This window comes from Taudactylus pleione, unplaced genomic scaffold (assembly GCF_031769625.1).
Source record: "Taudactylus pleione unplaced genomic scaffold, aTauple2 ptg000053l, whole genome shotgun sequence".
In the NCBI taxonomy this organism is placed as follows: Eukaryota; Metazoa; Chordata; class Amphibia; order Anura; family Myobatrachidae; genus Taudactylus; species Taudactylus pleione.
Window position 1 is genome coordinate 9,901,474 of NW_028284455.1, and position 14,876 is coordinate 9,916,349.

Genomic DNA, 14,876 nt, shown 5'->3' on the forward strand with positions numbered 1-14,876 from the left:
GACAAGGTAATTTACTACCTTAGTCAGTGCTGTCCCTGTTGAGAACGAAAGCATGACTGAAGTGGGTCCAATAAGTTGTGGATGTTAAGAAAGTGTGTGAGGAGAGTGTAGGCAAGTCTCTCCAGTAGTTTGGAGGGGCAAGGGAGCTGGGAGATAGGACGGTAATTTGAGAATTAGGGTCAGAATTTTATTTTTTTAATGTGGGAGTGATCAATGCATACTTGAACAGTGATGGAATGATACCAGTAGAGATTACAGATTTTAGTTAAGGGTGGGATGAGCACAGGAGACAGAGCTTTACTGATATGTAAGGGTATAGGTTCAAGAGGAGAGGTAGTAGAGTAGAAGGATGAGAACAGTATAGTCTCATCAAGAACGTTGATACCATACATCAGAGTGACTACTTTTCTTCATCTAAATAGGCTGAATGACCGTTTAGAAGATTGAAGACATGTATAATGTTACTTCAAGAAAGCCTATTAGTTTTAAATAATAGAATTATAGTTCTATCTTTTCTAAGGGGCACCAACAAATCTGTCCTGGTAAATATCTCAATCTTAAATGCCCACAAATGCCTCCATTCGCAAAGTTTATACATTTTAAAACTCTTAGGGGCATATTCAATTGGGTGCGAGAATAGCAAAAAACCCGCACCTGCAAGGTTTTTCCAGCAGTTGCGGGTTTCTTGCTATTCAAATAGCTGCAGATTTTTTCTTTTTTTACGCGCCGAGGTTTCTTTTCACGCACCTCCTGAGCAAGTGTGATTTTTCATAAAATAGGTAATTTTAGAAAAAATCACCGGGACTTGCTCTGGCACTAATTAAGCAATTGGAAGTTACCAATTAGCTTAATTAGTCCTTAATTACTCACCTTCCGAAGCAGTGTCTTCTTCATCCAGTATCGGATGCCGAGTCTTCTGCAGCAGGGCGAGTATGTGTTTATTACTGTTTGTGTGTGTGACCCCCGATTTGTGTGCACACCCCCCAGAATGGGCACTGGGAGAACTACATCTCCCAGCAGCCCTTGCCCCTCACACCAGCCCCTGGAGCCTCCCAGCAGCCCCCTCTCAAGTGAGAAGACAGAAGGGAGGCCACCGGGCAGGTAAGTGCAGAATTCTTTTTACTTTTATGCGGCGCAGGGTTTTCAAAGCTGAAAACCCCACGACCACTTTTTTAAATTGGATACCGTGGGTATTAGGAGTGCGCATACCCGCAGTATCCCAAAATTGGGTGCAAGGTTTTTTTATCTAGCTAAACTTCACGTCCAATTGAATTGCGCCCCTTAGAAGAAAAAAAAAAAAAGACAAATTCTAAATTAATAGTCAGTTTTAATGGCTCATTTAGTATACAGAGTGCAATAAAAATTGGTAAAAACAATAATGATTAAAATTGTGAGTTGATGTGAAATGATACAGGCATAGAGCATGGTGATAGTGTTTAGCATAACTACCCCGCAGCAAATGGGGTAATATTTCTGATTCTGAACATATCTATGTGTAGTTTGTATGTGACAAAAATTTACCCTATTTTGTGTGTTAGGGAATTTAGATATTTAGATTGTAAACTCCAAATCGACCATCACTTCCACGTCAGACATGTGCTCCTCCAGTGTTCTGGTAAGTATTCTTCTGCTATTCCTAACCCATCCCACAGCCTAACCCTAATGTTGACATTCTGATAATGTCGACATAACAATGTCAACGTTGTAAATGTGGACCTAATGACTACATCCCCCCTAATTACTAATCTCCACGAGAGAGTCCCTATGAGGAAACAAACTGATGTGCCCAGTATTGCCAGGCTCATTTCTTATATTATTTGCCAATTTGTAAAAAATTCGGTGTGAAATAATCAGGAGCGTATTCAGAGCTGTACACAGTTCACCCACATCATTCTGCTCAGAAATAAATCAGTTGCCCATGTGCAGATTTGCTCGCATCTATGTGGCGGCACCTCCCCTATCCATCCTCTTGTGAAATCAGTCGTAAAAACGATCAGCCTGCATTAGCACCAGCCCGATCTTCCTACAATAGATCGAATATCAGACGGATCACTGTGTACGCTCACTTCTAAATAGCCCACAATTTTGTCTGCATGCCCACAGAACACCTCACCTTATGCAAGCACCTCATTGTCACCAGTTACACCCATTTAGTTGCAAGTGTAGATGCTTATGACACTGAATCCCCCCCCCCCCCCTAGACGCTCAAGCAGCCTCTGACAAATGTGCAGTTACTAAAAATTGTAAGATCTGTCCACAAGTGAAGAAATGGCCTGTTTATGAACACTGTATTTTGGTATGGACATTTTTTAAAAGAATGTATAAATTAATTCTCAAACCAAGCCTGGAAATTGGCACGTATAATTGCCCATCGTTTACTACTTGTACAAAGGCGAAGCACAGGGAACTTCAGTCTTTTAAAAAGAAAGGGCAGATCTGTTGGTGTTAAAGGTATTTGGGGTATTAGTACATCTCTTATGGCACAGGCAGGTAATACTTTATGTATTAGCCTCTGACTTTTTTTTTTTCTTTTATACTGTTTTGATATAGATCATATATTTCCATTACAAAGTCTGGGAGGGGTCATGATTTCTAAGTTGTATATTTTAAGGGTAAACATATTGGGGGAGGACTAATCAGTTTTTGTGCTACAGTTATGAACCCAAATAGGTCTAAATTAACTTGAGTTATTGCATCATTTTTGAACGCTTTATCACATGCTCATGATCTTGGTAGTTATGTAGAATATTTGGGTACAGTGTGGTATTCAGGATGGAAAGTCTTCTACAAGTGAAACTTTGCCTTTGTTTAGACCTTTAGCCCCTGGGGTATTCCTGCCTCTATAATGTCAAGCAACTAAATAGCAAAGCAGTTGGTAGACCCTCACAGTAGTTTGACTTGCAATGACATTGTGATCTCACAATGTGTGTGCCACCTAATGGCTTACAGAGGATATACTGTATAGGAGACTGTAGATGTGTGTTATGCCGGGACCCCCTGTAGCTGACATGGGAGAGGTCAGAGTTCAGATCAACTGTCAGTGACGGTAATGTACAGTAGCTGTTACTTAGTAACAGCATATTTGGTCACTTACTTCAGATTTACACCCAATGTTTATTAGCACCAATCTGCAGTGACTGAGGTAAGATGGGTACAAACTTCAGGAGTGCTGTGTGAAACAGTATGGCTACCTAATGGCCTATGTAGTAAATGACCCAGAAGTAATTGCACAACATACATATCTAATATAGAGCAGTGGTTCTCAAACTCAATCCTCTGGACCACACACAGATCACATTTTCCAGGTCACGCAGCAGGTGCACAGGTGTATTCATTACTCACTGACATTTTAAAAGATCCACAAATGGAGATAATTATTTCACCTGTGATAAGGGGCGAGATGCACTAACATCTCGCAGCACTTACCGCCGGACACCACCTCCCTGCTGATCGCATTTGCACTAACATATGCGATCAGCAGCACAAAGGACAGCTCTTCCAATAAGAGCTGTCCTTCGCGATCTGCCCTGCGCCGTGGACTTCCAGCTTTGTGACCCGGGAGTCAAATCTGCGCATGCGCAGAGTGACGAGACGGCCGTGGGGCATGCTGGGAGGGATCCGATCGGATCCCTCATAGCAGCGCGATGCTGTAGAAGCCCATAAGCTTCTATAGGGTAACGCCAGCTATTGCTGGCATTACCCTCCGCATCGGAGCCCAGCGGCCAGGAGATTGATGCATACGGAAAATGCTGTAAACAGGGGTTTTACCGAATTTTTCGTTTAGTACATCCCTGCCTGTCCTGAGGACAGAGTTTGAGAACCGGTATATATGAGGAATTAAACAGGAGACTAAGGGCCTGATACAGAGCCGCTCGCTGCTGGCGAGCGCTCGCTTTGAATTAGGGCTTTATTTTTTTTAATTTTTCTTCTGCCTCCAGGCCGCTCGCAAAGCTGTAGTAGGGTCTCGGCTCCCGTAAGCCCGAGTGGACTTCCTGCTCTAATAGAGCAGGAAGTCCACTACTGACATCACAAGTGAGGTCATTAGGGCTGCCCACAAACGGCAGGCGTTGCTAAGGGAACAGCGGCATTTGTGCAGCCACTCCCCCTCCCCGCCTACAAAACGGGGCGAGCTGTCAATCAACATCGACAGCCGCCCCGTCTTGTAGCGAGCCCCGGAGCGACTGAACTTCAGTTGCGCGCTAGGGCTCACGCACGCATGCGAGCAAGTCTGAATCAGGCCCTAAAAGTGTAGTACGCAGTTATGCTTTGGGGGGAGGTTCCAAGGGTGCTGAGTGGTTTCCCGAGGTTTGCACCTCAAAACCGCAATTCTGCACTTTATTTCGCCTGCTATTCATAGGCAAATCTTTTTCGCCTATTACATTGCATTGACTTTCCGCATACACGAAAAGTATTTGTAATTGAAAAGATTTCTGCCTGGCGAAATGAAGTAATCCGCGATACTTTTTTGCCGCTAATTGAATACAGCCCTGCCGCACACAGATATACAAGACTTCCACATCAAATTAATCAGTGCAGTCTCGTGAAGCGGTTTTGTCAGCAGAGTTGCATAGTAACTGGCGCTCGGAGAAGGGCAGTTTGGTGCTATTGCGGCAATAGTATATATAAGGACACATTTGTAGTTTATACCAATATGTAAACCATGAAAATACAAGAGGCGAGTGAGAAATCTATGTGAGGACATCGGGGGAGATGTATCAAACCTTCTAAAATGGAAATGTGGAGACATTGACCACAGCAACCAATCAGCTTCTAACTATCATGTATCTAGTACAATCCTCTTTAGAAGGATTGATACATTTTTTTTTTTTTTCAAAAGTCCATCAGATGTATCAATCCTTCTAAAGATGACAGGTGGAGAAGTGTCCCATAGCAACCAATCAGCATCTAGCGATCATTTTATGGATTGTAATAGATAAATGATAGTAAGATGATTAGTTGCTATGGGAAACATCTCCACCTGTCCTCTTTAGAAAGATTGATACATCTTATTTTTCTTTTTCTAAAAAGTCCCCAAGGCAGCTCAGTCAGAACATAAGAGAATCAAATAGAAGCTTATACATTTAAAATTGTTGAACCTGTATCCAAAATTGCTCATCTATTGATAATCTTATGCTGGGTACACACTAGATTTTATGAACGATTTGTTGTCCAGTGTGTATGCACTATGTCACACTCCCTCACATCGTCAGTTACATCGTCCGTCGGACCTGCATGGGCGATATTGTCAGCGGGGGCTATGCTGCTGAATGCAGCATGGTCCCCACCGTCGTGGCAAGTGTGTATGCATTTGCTAATGCCTGCACCCCTGCTGGGTCCTGTCGCCAGCGACAATTGCACTGGGTACACATCGTTTCGTGTGTAACCAGCTTTAAGAGGCAATGGTGTGAATTAGTTATTCTACTAGACAAGGCAAGAAGATTTGGTACCCACATTTAACATGCAACACTGTGATGCTGATATATAAAAGTTCCATGAAATACAGTGTAGATTAGAGCATCTATATGCTTGAGTTGAGTGTTGGTAGAGTAAGACAAAATTGTAAACTGTGGATGTGTTAGTGAGAAAAATGTGGAAACCACAGATGTTGTGGGTGCTAGGCAGAATTTACATGTGGGAGATGACAGTGATATCTTTGGCGCTGTTCTAGTGACGATCAGACAAATGTGTGATCACTTATGTGGTGACTTCTAGGGATGGGAATCATTTGATGTTTCATCGAAAACATCGGACAGATGGTTCCAATGTTTGATGTTTAACACTGCAATATTCAGGGTCCAATGTTTCATTACCATCGCTAGATTTCTCCCCCCGATGTTTTTTCCTACTTTTCCAATGTTTTTTTTTTTTTTTGACTGTGTGGTGCTTGCACTGCCAGCTGGCCCCCTCCTTGTTTTATAGTCAATCACAACTTAAGAAGAGAGTGCAAAACAGTGACTAGGCTACTACTTGCTGCTGGGGGTGGTGGTTGACAGAGTGAGAGACAGTCTGGTCAGCCAATTAGCAGCAGCAGCACATAGGACAGTCCCGCCCACAGCTCACTGGTGCTCTCAGGCCCTGATTCAGAGGCGCTCGCTATTTGCGAGCGCTTGCTCTGAATCAGAGCGGGACGTTTTCTTTTTTTTACCCCGGCCTCCAGGCCTCTCGTAAGCTGTGAAATGCACACATCTAACACTCAAGCAAATATGAACCATAAAATATATACTACAATGTTTTAAATTCTGATAATTAACCACACCAACAGCCGTTTACTACAATATATTTACTTTAATGCATCAATTTTTCACATACAAAATAGTTACAAAATAAGATAGACAGTGCTAACAGCTCAATAAAAAAAATAAAAAAAAATTCTTCAGCAAAATGTCAGATGGCTCCTTAAGAGGTGACTGATCATGAAACCAACTTATATACACAGGGCAACTGCAAGTGATGTACAAATTAAGTTTATTTTCCACTTTTTCCAATAGAAAAACAATTCATACGGCCAACAATATATTCAAGTTGAACTTTCATGATCACTACCCTTAAACATCTGGAGATATGGTCTTTAAAAACCGTGGCGAGGCTGCAGTGTACTCTGTAAACATGCTTACAGCTGGCTTGTAATGATCCCCAGCAGTGCAACCAACACATACTGGCATTGCACTTCCATAATTTTAAAGATAACCAAATGACCTGTCCTTTTCAACAGTTGTACACTGTCAAAAATGTCAAAACAGTGAAAGTGTCAGACGAAAAAGTTTTAAAATAATATGCTATTTAAGAGGCACAGAGATAAAAACAATTTACTGCCAACTCTGTTAACAATGTTTTAAATTATATTTTTTTAAACCCACAATCTCTTTACAGTGTGGATTTTTAACTATATAGTTGTAGTTATAAAAACTCCATTTAAAATCTGCATAATTTGTATTAAAGTTTGAAAACAAAAACTACATATCCAAATTTTGATTTGCAATTTTTAACATTTTCATTTCAGATCTGGTGACTTTGCATGTGGGTTGTAAACACTGCTATTCAGCCTCTGATTAGAAATCATGCAGTAGGAGCTGTAGCATTAATTACTTGTAAGGTTTACTTGTATTAAGAGAAAATGAAATTTACTCAAGGAACAAAATAAGCAGAAGCTGCAATTTGTTTTACAGATTCAAAAATGTCCATGCATTCAGCTCCCCCATCTCACTTAAAATCCCAGCGTCGTTATAAAGTGGTACAGTATTTAAACCACACAATACTATAATATACTATGCAAACCCATGTGCCAGAATAAAGTGATTTCTACACAAATTTCTAGCTCCCAAGTGTATGCCCAAAGTTTCAAACTAAATTTTGTTTAGCAAACATTCATTGTGGGCATGCAATAAAATAGCGCACCACAAAAAAGGGGAAAACAAACCTCATCACCTTCAGTTTGTGCACAACTGTGTTTCATACATACTCAAGTGAAGCATTACAAGCAAGTCAAGTGGAACCAGTGAAAAGTTTGAACAAGTTACAAGTTGTTAAAACGATATCGAATATCTAAACAAAACCATAAAAGTAAACATGCAAACAGTGCAATAGACAAACCTTAACTATTGTGTCACTACTGAAAACAGCAGTACAAAAAGGTGTGAAATGTGCATAATAAACCCATCACCTAAGCAAAGTAAAGGTAACCATTTTGTGGGCTGAATCACTATGCAGCCTTATGTCACACGTTACTAGTGAAAGGAATAAAGCACAAATTCTTTGTGCAAAGAAAGGCCCATAAAACTGCTGCCTCCAATGTGTAAGTGCCCTATCCACTTTAAAAGTGCTAGATGTACAATTAGTGATGGGAAGTGTTTAAACAAAACTAGTCTATACAGAATCCAAAGAAAGATGGCTTCAACGTCTGGTTCTTTTAAACTGATGGACTCTTCTGTCCTTGAGAGAAAAGGAAACGCATGTTAGGCAATAAACCTAAAGAACAACATTTTCATATATAGTGCATCCAGGAAAGTATTCACAGCACTTCACTTTTTCCAAATTTTGTTGTTACAGCCTTATTCCAAAATGGAATAAATAAATTTTTTGGCCTCAAAATTCTACACACAATACCCCATAATGACAACGTGTAAAAGTTTTTTTGAGATTTTTGAAAATGTAATAAAAAAAAACCTAAGAAATCACATGTACCTAAGTATTCACAGCCGCCACTCAAGGACTTTCAGAGTTGTCCTGAAGCCACTCCTTTGATATCTTGGCTGTGTGCTTAGGGTCGCCCCAGTCTGAGGTCAAGAGCACTCTGGAGCAGGTCTTCATCCAGGATGTCTCTGTACATTGCTGCATTCATCTTTCCCTCTAACCTGACTAGTCTCCCAGTTCCTGCCGCTGAAACATCCCCACAGCATGATGCTGAGAACCACGATGCTTCACTGTAGGGATGGTATTGGCCTGGTGATGAGCGGTACCTGGTTTCCTCCAAACATAACGCCTGGCATTCACGCCAAAGAGTTCAATCCGTGTCTCATCAGACCAGAGAATTTTGTTTCTCATGGTCAGAGTGTCCTTCAGGTGCATTTTGTCAAACTCAAGGCGGGCTGCAAGGTGCTTTTTAATAAAGGAGTGGCTTCCGTCTGGCCACTCTACCATACAGGCCTGCTGCAGAGATGGTTGTCCTGGAAGGTTCTCCTCTCTCCACAGAGGAATGCTGTAGCTCTGACAGAGTGACCACCGGGTTCTTGTTCACCTCCCTGTCCCTGACTAGGGCCCTTCTCCCCCGATCGCTCAGTTTAGACGGCCAGCCAACAATAGGAAGAGTCCTGGTGGTTCCGAACTTCTTCCATTTACATATGATGGAGGCCACTGTGCTCATTGGGACCTTCAAAGCAGCATACATTTTTCTGTACCCTTCCCCAGATTTGTGCCTCGAGATAATCCTGTCTCGGAGGTCTACAGACAATCCTTGGACTTCATGCTTGGTTTGTGCTCTGACATGCACTGTCAAGTGTGGGACCTTATATAGACAGGTGTATGCCTGTCAAAATCATGTCCAATCTACTGAATTTACCACAGGTGGCCTCCAATTAAGCTGTAGGAACATCTCAAGGATCATCAGTGGAAACAAGAAGCTCAATTTTGAGCTTCATGGCAAAGGCTGTGAATACTTATGTACATGCGATTTCTTTAGTGTTTTTTTTTTTTAATTTGCAAAAATCTCCAAAAATTTTTTTTACACGTTGTCATCATGGGGTATTGTGTGTAGAATTTTGAGGGCAAAAATGTATTTATTCTATTTTGTAATAAGGCTGTAATATAACAAAATGTGGAAAAAGTGATGCACTGTATGATGCAAATACATAAAGTTCTAACCTGCTTTTCTAATGTAGTTAAAGAGTAAAAAATGTTTTACCATAGTGATGGCAAAATAGCTAGCCCTAAGGTATTTGGCAATTGGTCATGCATCTTAACATATCATGACTGCATGGCCATTTACAAATCCTCCAACATACAATTTGTTACCTAGTAGACTGCAAGACAATTATTCACACTGAATGCCCCATCCTATCAAACTAGGTCTCATCAATGATGTTGTTCCGTGAATGAAAGCCAAGAAACCATAGCATTTGAGAGGTCATCCTTTCTTGTCATAGTTATATGGCTTAAATATACCTTATAACTGTACATTTAGACATATCTTCTACAGTATTAAGAGTACATCTGTCACCTATAGACCGTGCATGCAGCCATTTTGTGGTCTGAATAAATATTAATTTAAAAATATGAAAACACAATCAATCTGCCCACTTCAGTGTCTAGTATTTAATTAAAATTTTCTAGTATTTAATTCAAGTGATGAGTGAGTTGAAAATCTCACAATAGTCTTATATTTTAATTATACACGTCGTCTGCTGGAACACGTTTTGATTCATTATCAATCATGCTGTAAATAAGTGACCTTTTATTAACCTTCCCTCACAATAGGGGTGATGTATGAAGGGGCGTTATGGGGTTTAGTGGTATCAGCGCACGTTTTGTGCACCGATACCGCTTCTCCCCCTGTCATTATCTACGAGACAGTACGCCAATGTATGAACGGTCAGTAGCAATGACCATTCCGACAGCTGCATTGCCCCACCATAGCAGTGACAGCAAGATTTTGTGAATGCCCACTGGAGCGGGTGAAAGGTGAGACACGGCGTATCAGCAGTAATCTGATGCGCTGTGTGGTTTGGCAGGTATCGCCAGGGGAGGGGGGATACCGCGTCCTGCTTCATCTTGGTAAATAGGCGAAGCAGGAAGAGCTATAGCGACACGGTCCGTACCACTATAATACATCTCCCCCAATGTTCTCTAGTCCTAGAAACAATGCGGAAATGAGCTGTCTTCCAGAGTTCTGCATATTATAGTGATTAAAATTAAGTTTCATCATATCACATCAGTCCTATCATTTCTCTACACTGCAAATTCTTTAAAGCGACAATTCCTGAAAAACGGAGGTATGCGTTAACACAAGTCACTGACAGGCTATAGGTAGAATCTTGCCAATGCCAATTACCACTTTTCCTTGGTTCATTTCTTCAGCCTTCTTTTAATGATTTATAATTCAGCTGGGTTTGCAATGTCATGTGACTACCTGCAGTCACATGGCATTTGATGCAATGAGCAGAGTCTTTGGAATGCCCCTCTGAGCACTAATATACCCACCATCCTTCTACCATCATAAAACATGCTGAGAGCTGTGATCCGGTGTGTGTGGCTGGCAGCCATAGCGGTCTGCTCAGAGAGATTTTAAAAAGGACATTTGTAGAAAGAAAGACTGCTAAAAAACAACTATCTTCTGCATGTTTAAAGGGTACTTCACCTACTAAAGAAAAAAAAAAGGTATGTTTGAGGGCTGCTTTAATACCGTTCCTATGCATTTGTTAAATATTACTGAAGTTGATTTTAATTAAAGGAGCTGTGCATGTTTAGAAAATGATTCCCATCGGCATGTTGTGGTCCCCCATGTATGATAAAAAAGGGAATGGGTGCAAATCCTTCCTACCTATAACTAAGAGGCAGATTATACAGTGTATTTAATGGCAGCCTCCTAGTTTAACTCTATTAGCCCAGCCTATTTCAGAGATGAGCAGCGTTTTCTTCTTGGAGATCAGTAAACAAACTGTATACAGTTCTGGGTGCAAGTTCTCACTTGTGACCTATAGAGAGACAAGATAACCTCCCTCTTCTGGCTCTACTAATGTTTGTGCACCGTCATGATCTTTAAAATTAAAACATTAATCCCCTTCATCTGATGAAAGACCTCGTACTATCTAACAAAAGACTACACATATACCTTTCACAATCGAGGTTATGAAATCTACAGTGCCTTGCAAAATTATTCACCCCCCTTGTCTTTTTACCTTTTTTGTTTATCTGAATTTTATGTAATGGATCTGCACAAAACAGTCTAATTTGGTGAAGTGAAATGAGAAAAAGACAAAAAAAAATCAATATAATTCTGAAAATTGGCATGTGCATATGTAATCACCCCCTTTGCTATGAAGCCCCTCAAAAGTTCTGGTGCAACCAACTACCTTTAGAAATCACATAATTAGTGAAATGAAGTCCACCTGTGTGAAATCTAAGTGTCACATGATCTATCAGTATAAACACACATTTTCTGAAAGGCCCCAGAGGCTGCAACACCACTAAGAGGCGTCACACCATGAAGACCAAGGAGCTCTCCAATCAAGTCAGGGACAAAGTTGTTGAGAAGTACAATTCTGGGTTGGGTTTTAAAAAAAAAAAAATATCCAAATCTTTGAAGATCCCCCGGAGCACCATCAAATCCATCATCAAATGGAAAGAACATGGTATCACAACAAACCTGCCAAGAGAGGGCCGCCCACCAATACTCACAGACCGGGCAAGGAGGGCATTAATCACAGAGGCAGCACAGAGACCAAAGGTAACCCTGAAGGAGCTGCAGAGTTCCACAGCAGAGATTGGTGTATCTGTGCACGTGACCACAATACGCCGTACACTCCCTAGAGCTGGGCTTTATGGAAGAGTGGCCAAAAAAAAGCCATTACTTAGTGATAAATATAAGACTACACGATTTGAGTTTGCCAAAAGGCAGGTGGGAGACTCCCTAAATGTATGGAGGAAGGTGCTCTGGTCAGATGAGACTAAAATTTAACTTTTCGGTCACCAAGGAAAACGCTGTGTCTGGCGCAAACCCAACACATCCCATCACCCCAAGAATACCATAACCACAGTGAAACATGGTGGTGGCAGCATCATGCTGTGGTGATGTCTTTCAGCAGCAGGGACTGGGAAACTGATTCAAGTCGAGGGAAAGATGGATGGTGCTAAATAAAGGTATATTCTTGAGCAAAACCTGTTTTAGTCTACCTGTGATTTGAGACTGGGTCGGAGGTTCACCTTCCAGCAGGACAGTGACCCGAAGCATACTGCTAAAGCAACACTCGAGTGGTTTAAGGGGAAACATTTAAATGTGTTGGAATGGCCTAGTCAAAGCCCAGATTTCAATCCAATTGAGAATCTGTGGTCAGACTTGAAGATTGCTGTTCACAAGCGGAAACCATCCAACATGAAGGAGCTGGAGCAGTTTTGCCTTGAAGAATGGGCAAAAATCCCAGGGGCAAGATCAGAGACTTATCCAAAGCGACTTACAGCTGTAATTGCCGCAAAAGGTCACTCGACAAAGTACTGACTTTAGGGGGGTGAACAGTTATGCACGCTGAAGTTTTCTGTTATGTTGTCCTGAATGTTGTTTGATTCACAATATAAAAAAACCCCCACAACTGCACAGTTGTAGGCATGTTCTGTAAATGAAATGATGCACACCTTCAAACAATTTATTTTAAATCCAGGTTGTGAGGCAACAAAACATGAAAAATGCAAAGGGGGGTGAATACTTTTGTAAGGCACTGTAGACACAAAGAGGCTTCTTCAGTCCTGATGATCAATGATCAGAGTACGATGTGGCTGCACACAGAGGGCCACTATAAAGGAGATCCAGCCCATAGCTATAACTAGAATTTAAGCACTTGGTGTAAGGAAGATTCTGGACCCTCTGTGAAGCCTGTGTGTCTCAGGGTGATGTCCCACCCCTTCTTTGCGATCAGAGACTCTTCCTTTTGAGGAATGCCTTAAGTACCCTGGCCTTGAGCATATTTTTGTGCACTTGGGTTATTAAGAGCACCATCCTAGGCTTAAAGACACACTTTTTGAGGAATGTGTGGCATTAGCTTTCTGTGAAGTTCACAGAAATTCCTGCTAGACATACCGTACACTGTGGCCATTACGGTCTCCATTAAGTTATCTCTTCCTAGTGAATGGATATGCTGCACTCAAAAATTGGTTCAACCTATAAAATGGATGCATCCACTGTGTGTAGGTGACAAGCCCAGTTTAAAATGGTGCCTCATTCTGATTTACAATATAGTAGGAAATGCTCCATTACTAATAGTGGCATGTCAGCCTGTTCAAGCCTTTACATCTAAGAATAAAGTGACACTAAATCTTAGCACAATGAAATAAAGCCATAACACCCACTTTGGAGCACGTTTCTGATGGTCATAATGTACCTTAAAGTAATCCTCTTGTGAAAAGAAAGATCTCTGAAGCCTTCCATCTCCATTGAGCAGACATGATACAATCGTCTGTATGCTTCTATCAACTTTCTAAAACACCAATAAATTGTTAAATTTGTATGCAATCTGCCATTAGAATATAATTTATGCACACCCTGTGAAGCCAGACTCATTTTCATGAATATGGAGTAAGCACCGAATAATGGCTCCTTCCACTGTGTGCAGGCACAATTGCATATGCTTAATCTTAGAAATATAAATCACATGTTCGCTAAAGCTTAATGCTTACTTAACTCTAGACTCAAACTACACTTTGTTCGAACTAGAAACTTCACTCAAGGCTTCTTTATCCTAACTAGATGTTTGGCAATCATGGACCTGGCACCCAAACTTTTTAGTTAGCCAGCTCTCCCTTGCCCAGTGTCCTTGTAAATCGCACTACAGTGGACTGGCTACTATGAGGCAACTTAGAAGCCCATACTACTGATTACTAGACAACATTTATCACAGAGTATCACCCAGGGTACCAATAATAATCCTGGCAATGTTATTACTGTGGCTCCTGGCAATATGATTTACTATGTCAGCCAATCACAGTGGTCATATGAAAAGTTATTTATAAATAGAAGTTTATATAAGCAGCAGTCCTCTCAATCTTTCATCCCACTACTGACTTACTGCCATATTCTATATTAGGGGAATTTAACATGCAGACCTCCAGCTGCTGTGGAACTGCACATCCCAGCATGCCCTGCCAGTTTTGCTATTAGGGCATGTTGGGATGAGCAGCTCCATAGCTCTGGTTGAATACCCCTGTTCTATATGAGGCACTGTATGGAGTGGTGTGGTTCGGTGTATCTAAATATCAAGTTTGAGTGGTGACAGAAAGCCAGAATGTATATGGAGAGGTATATTTACAAAGTAGTACTATGGGCCGTATTCAATTAGCAGTGATAATATTGCCGGTAATATCGGCCGATTATAGCCAATTTTTTGTGTGATATTATCACACCCGCGATAATCTGAGACTGAAACAGGTGATATTTTTTCACCATCTCAGAGTAGGTGAAAAATAAATGCAAAATCCCTATTTCTACTGCAGGGTCCCATAGGGTATCCACATGATACCTTGGGGTATAGACGATGGCTCTGCCGTCGGGTACCACACAGTTAATCTTTTAGTCCCAGGATGCACTGGGGCCTCCTCTCCTATACCCTGCCCCCAGGCCAAGGCACCTTCAGTTTTGTAGGTGCCCGGCCGGAGTCGGGTCACTGCACAGAGGGGGC

The 14,876-nt window shown here is 41.4% G+C and overlaps 1 protein-coding gene across 6 annotated transcripts in view; it reads right to left on the bottom strand.

Annotated features, from left to right (window-relative positions):
- Positions 1-6,298: 6,298 nt before the first annotated feature.
- DAZL (deleted in azoospermia like) overlaps positions 6,299-14,876 on the bottom strand; it is a 68,097-nt gene continuing 59,519 nt past the window's right edge. For 3 of the 6 annotated variants that reach the window (XM_088463292.1, XM_088463301.1, XM_088463311.1), the window contains exons 10-11: positions 13,584-13,679; positions 6,299-7,929 (exon numbers count right to left, since the gene is read on the bottom strand). In XM_088463292.1, coding sequence (XP_088319418.1) covers positions 7,891-7,929; positions 13,584-13,679 — 135 coding nt within the window. In that variant the 3' untranslated portion in view covers positions 6,299-7,890. The remainder of the gene's footprint in view (positions 7,930-13,583; positions 13,680-14,876) is intronic. The other 3 variants (XM_088463305.1, XM_088463329.1, XM_088463318.1) reach the window with 3 other exon arrangements.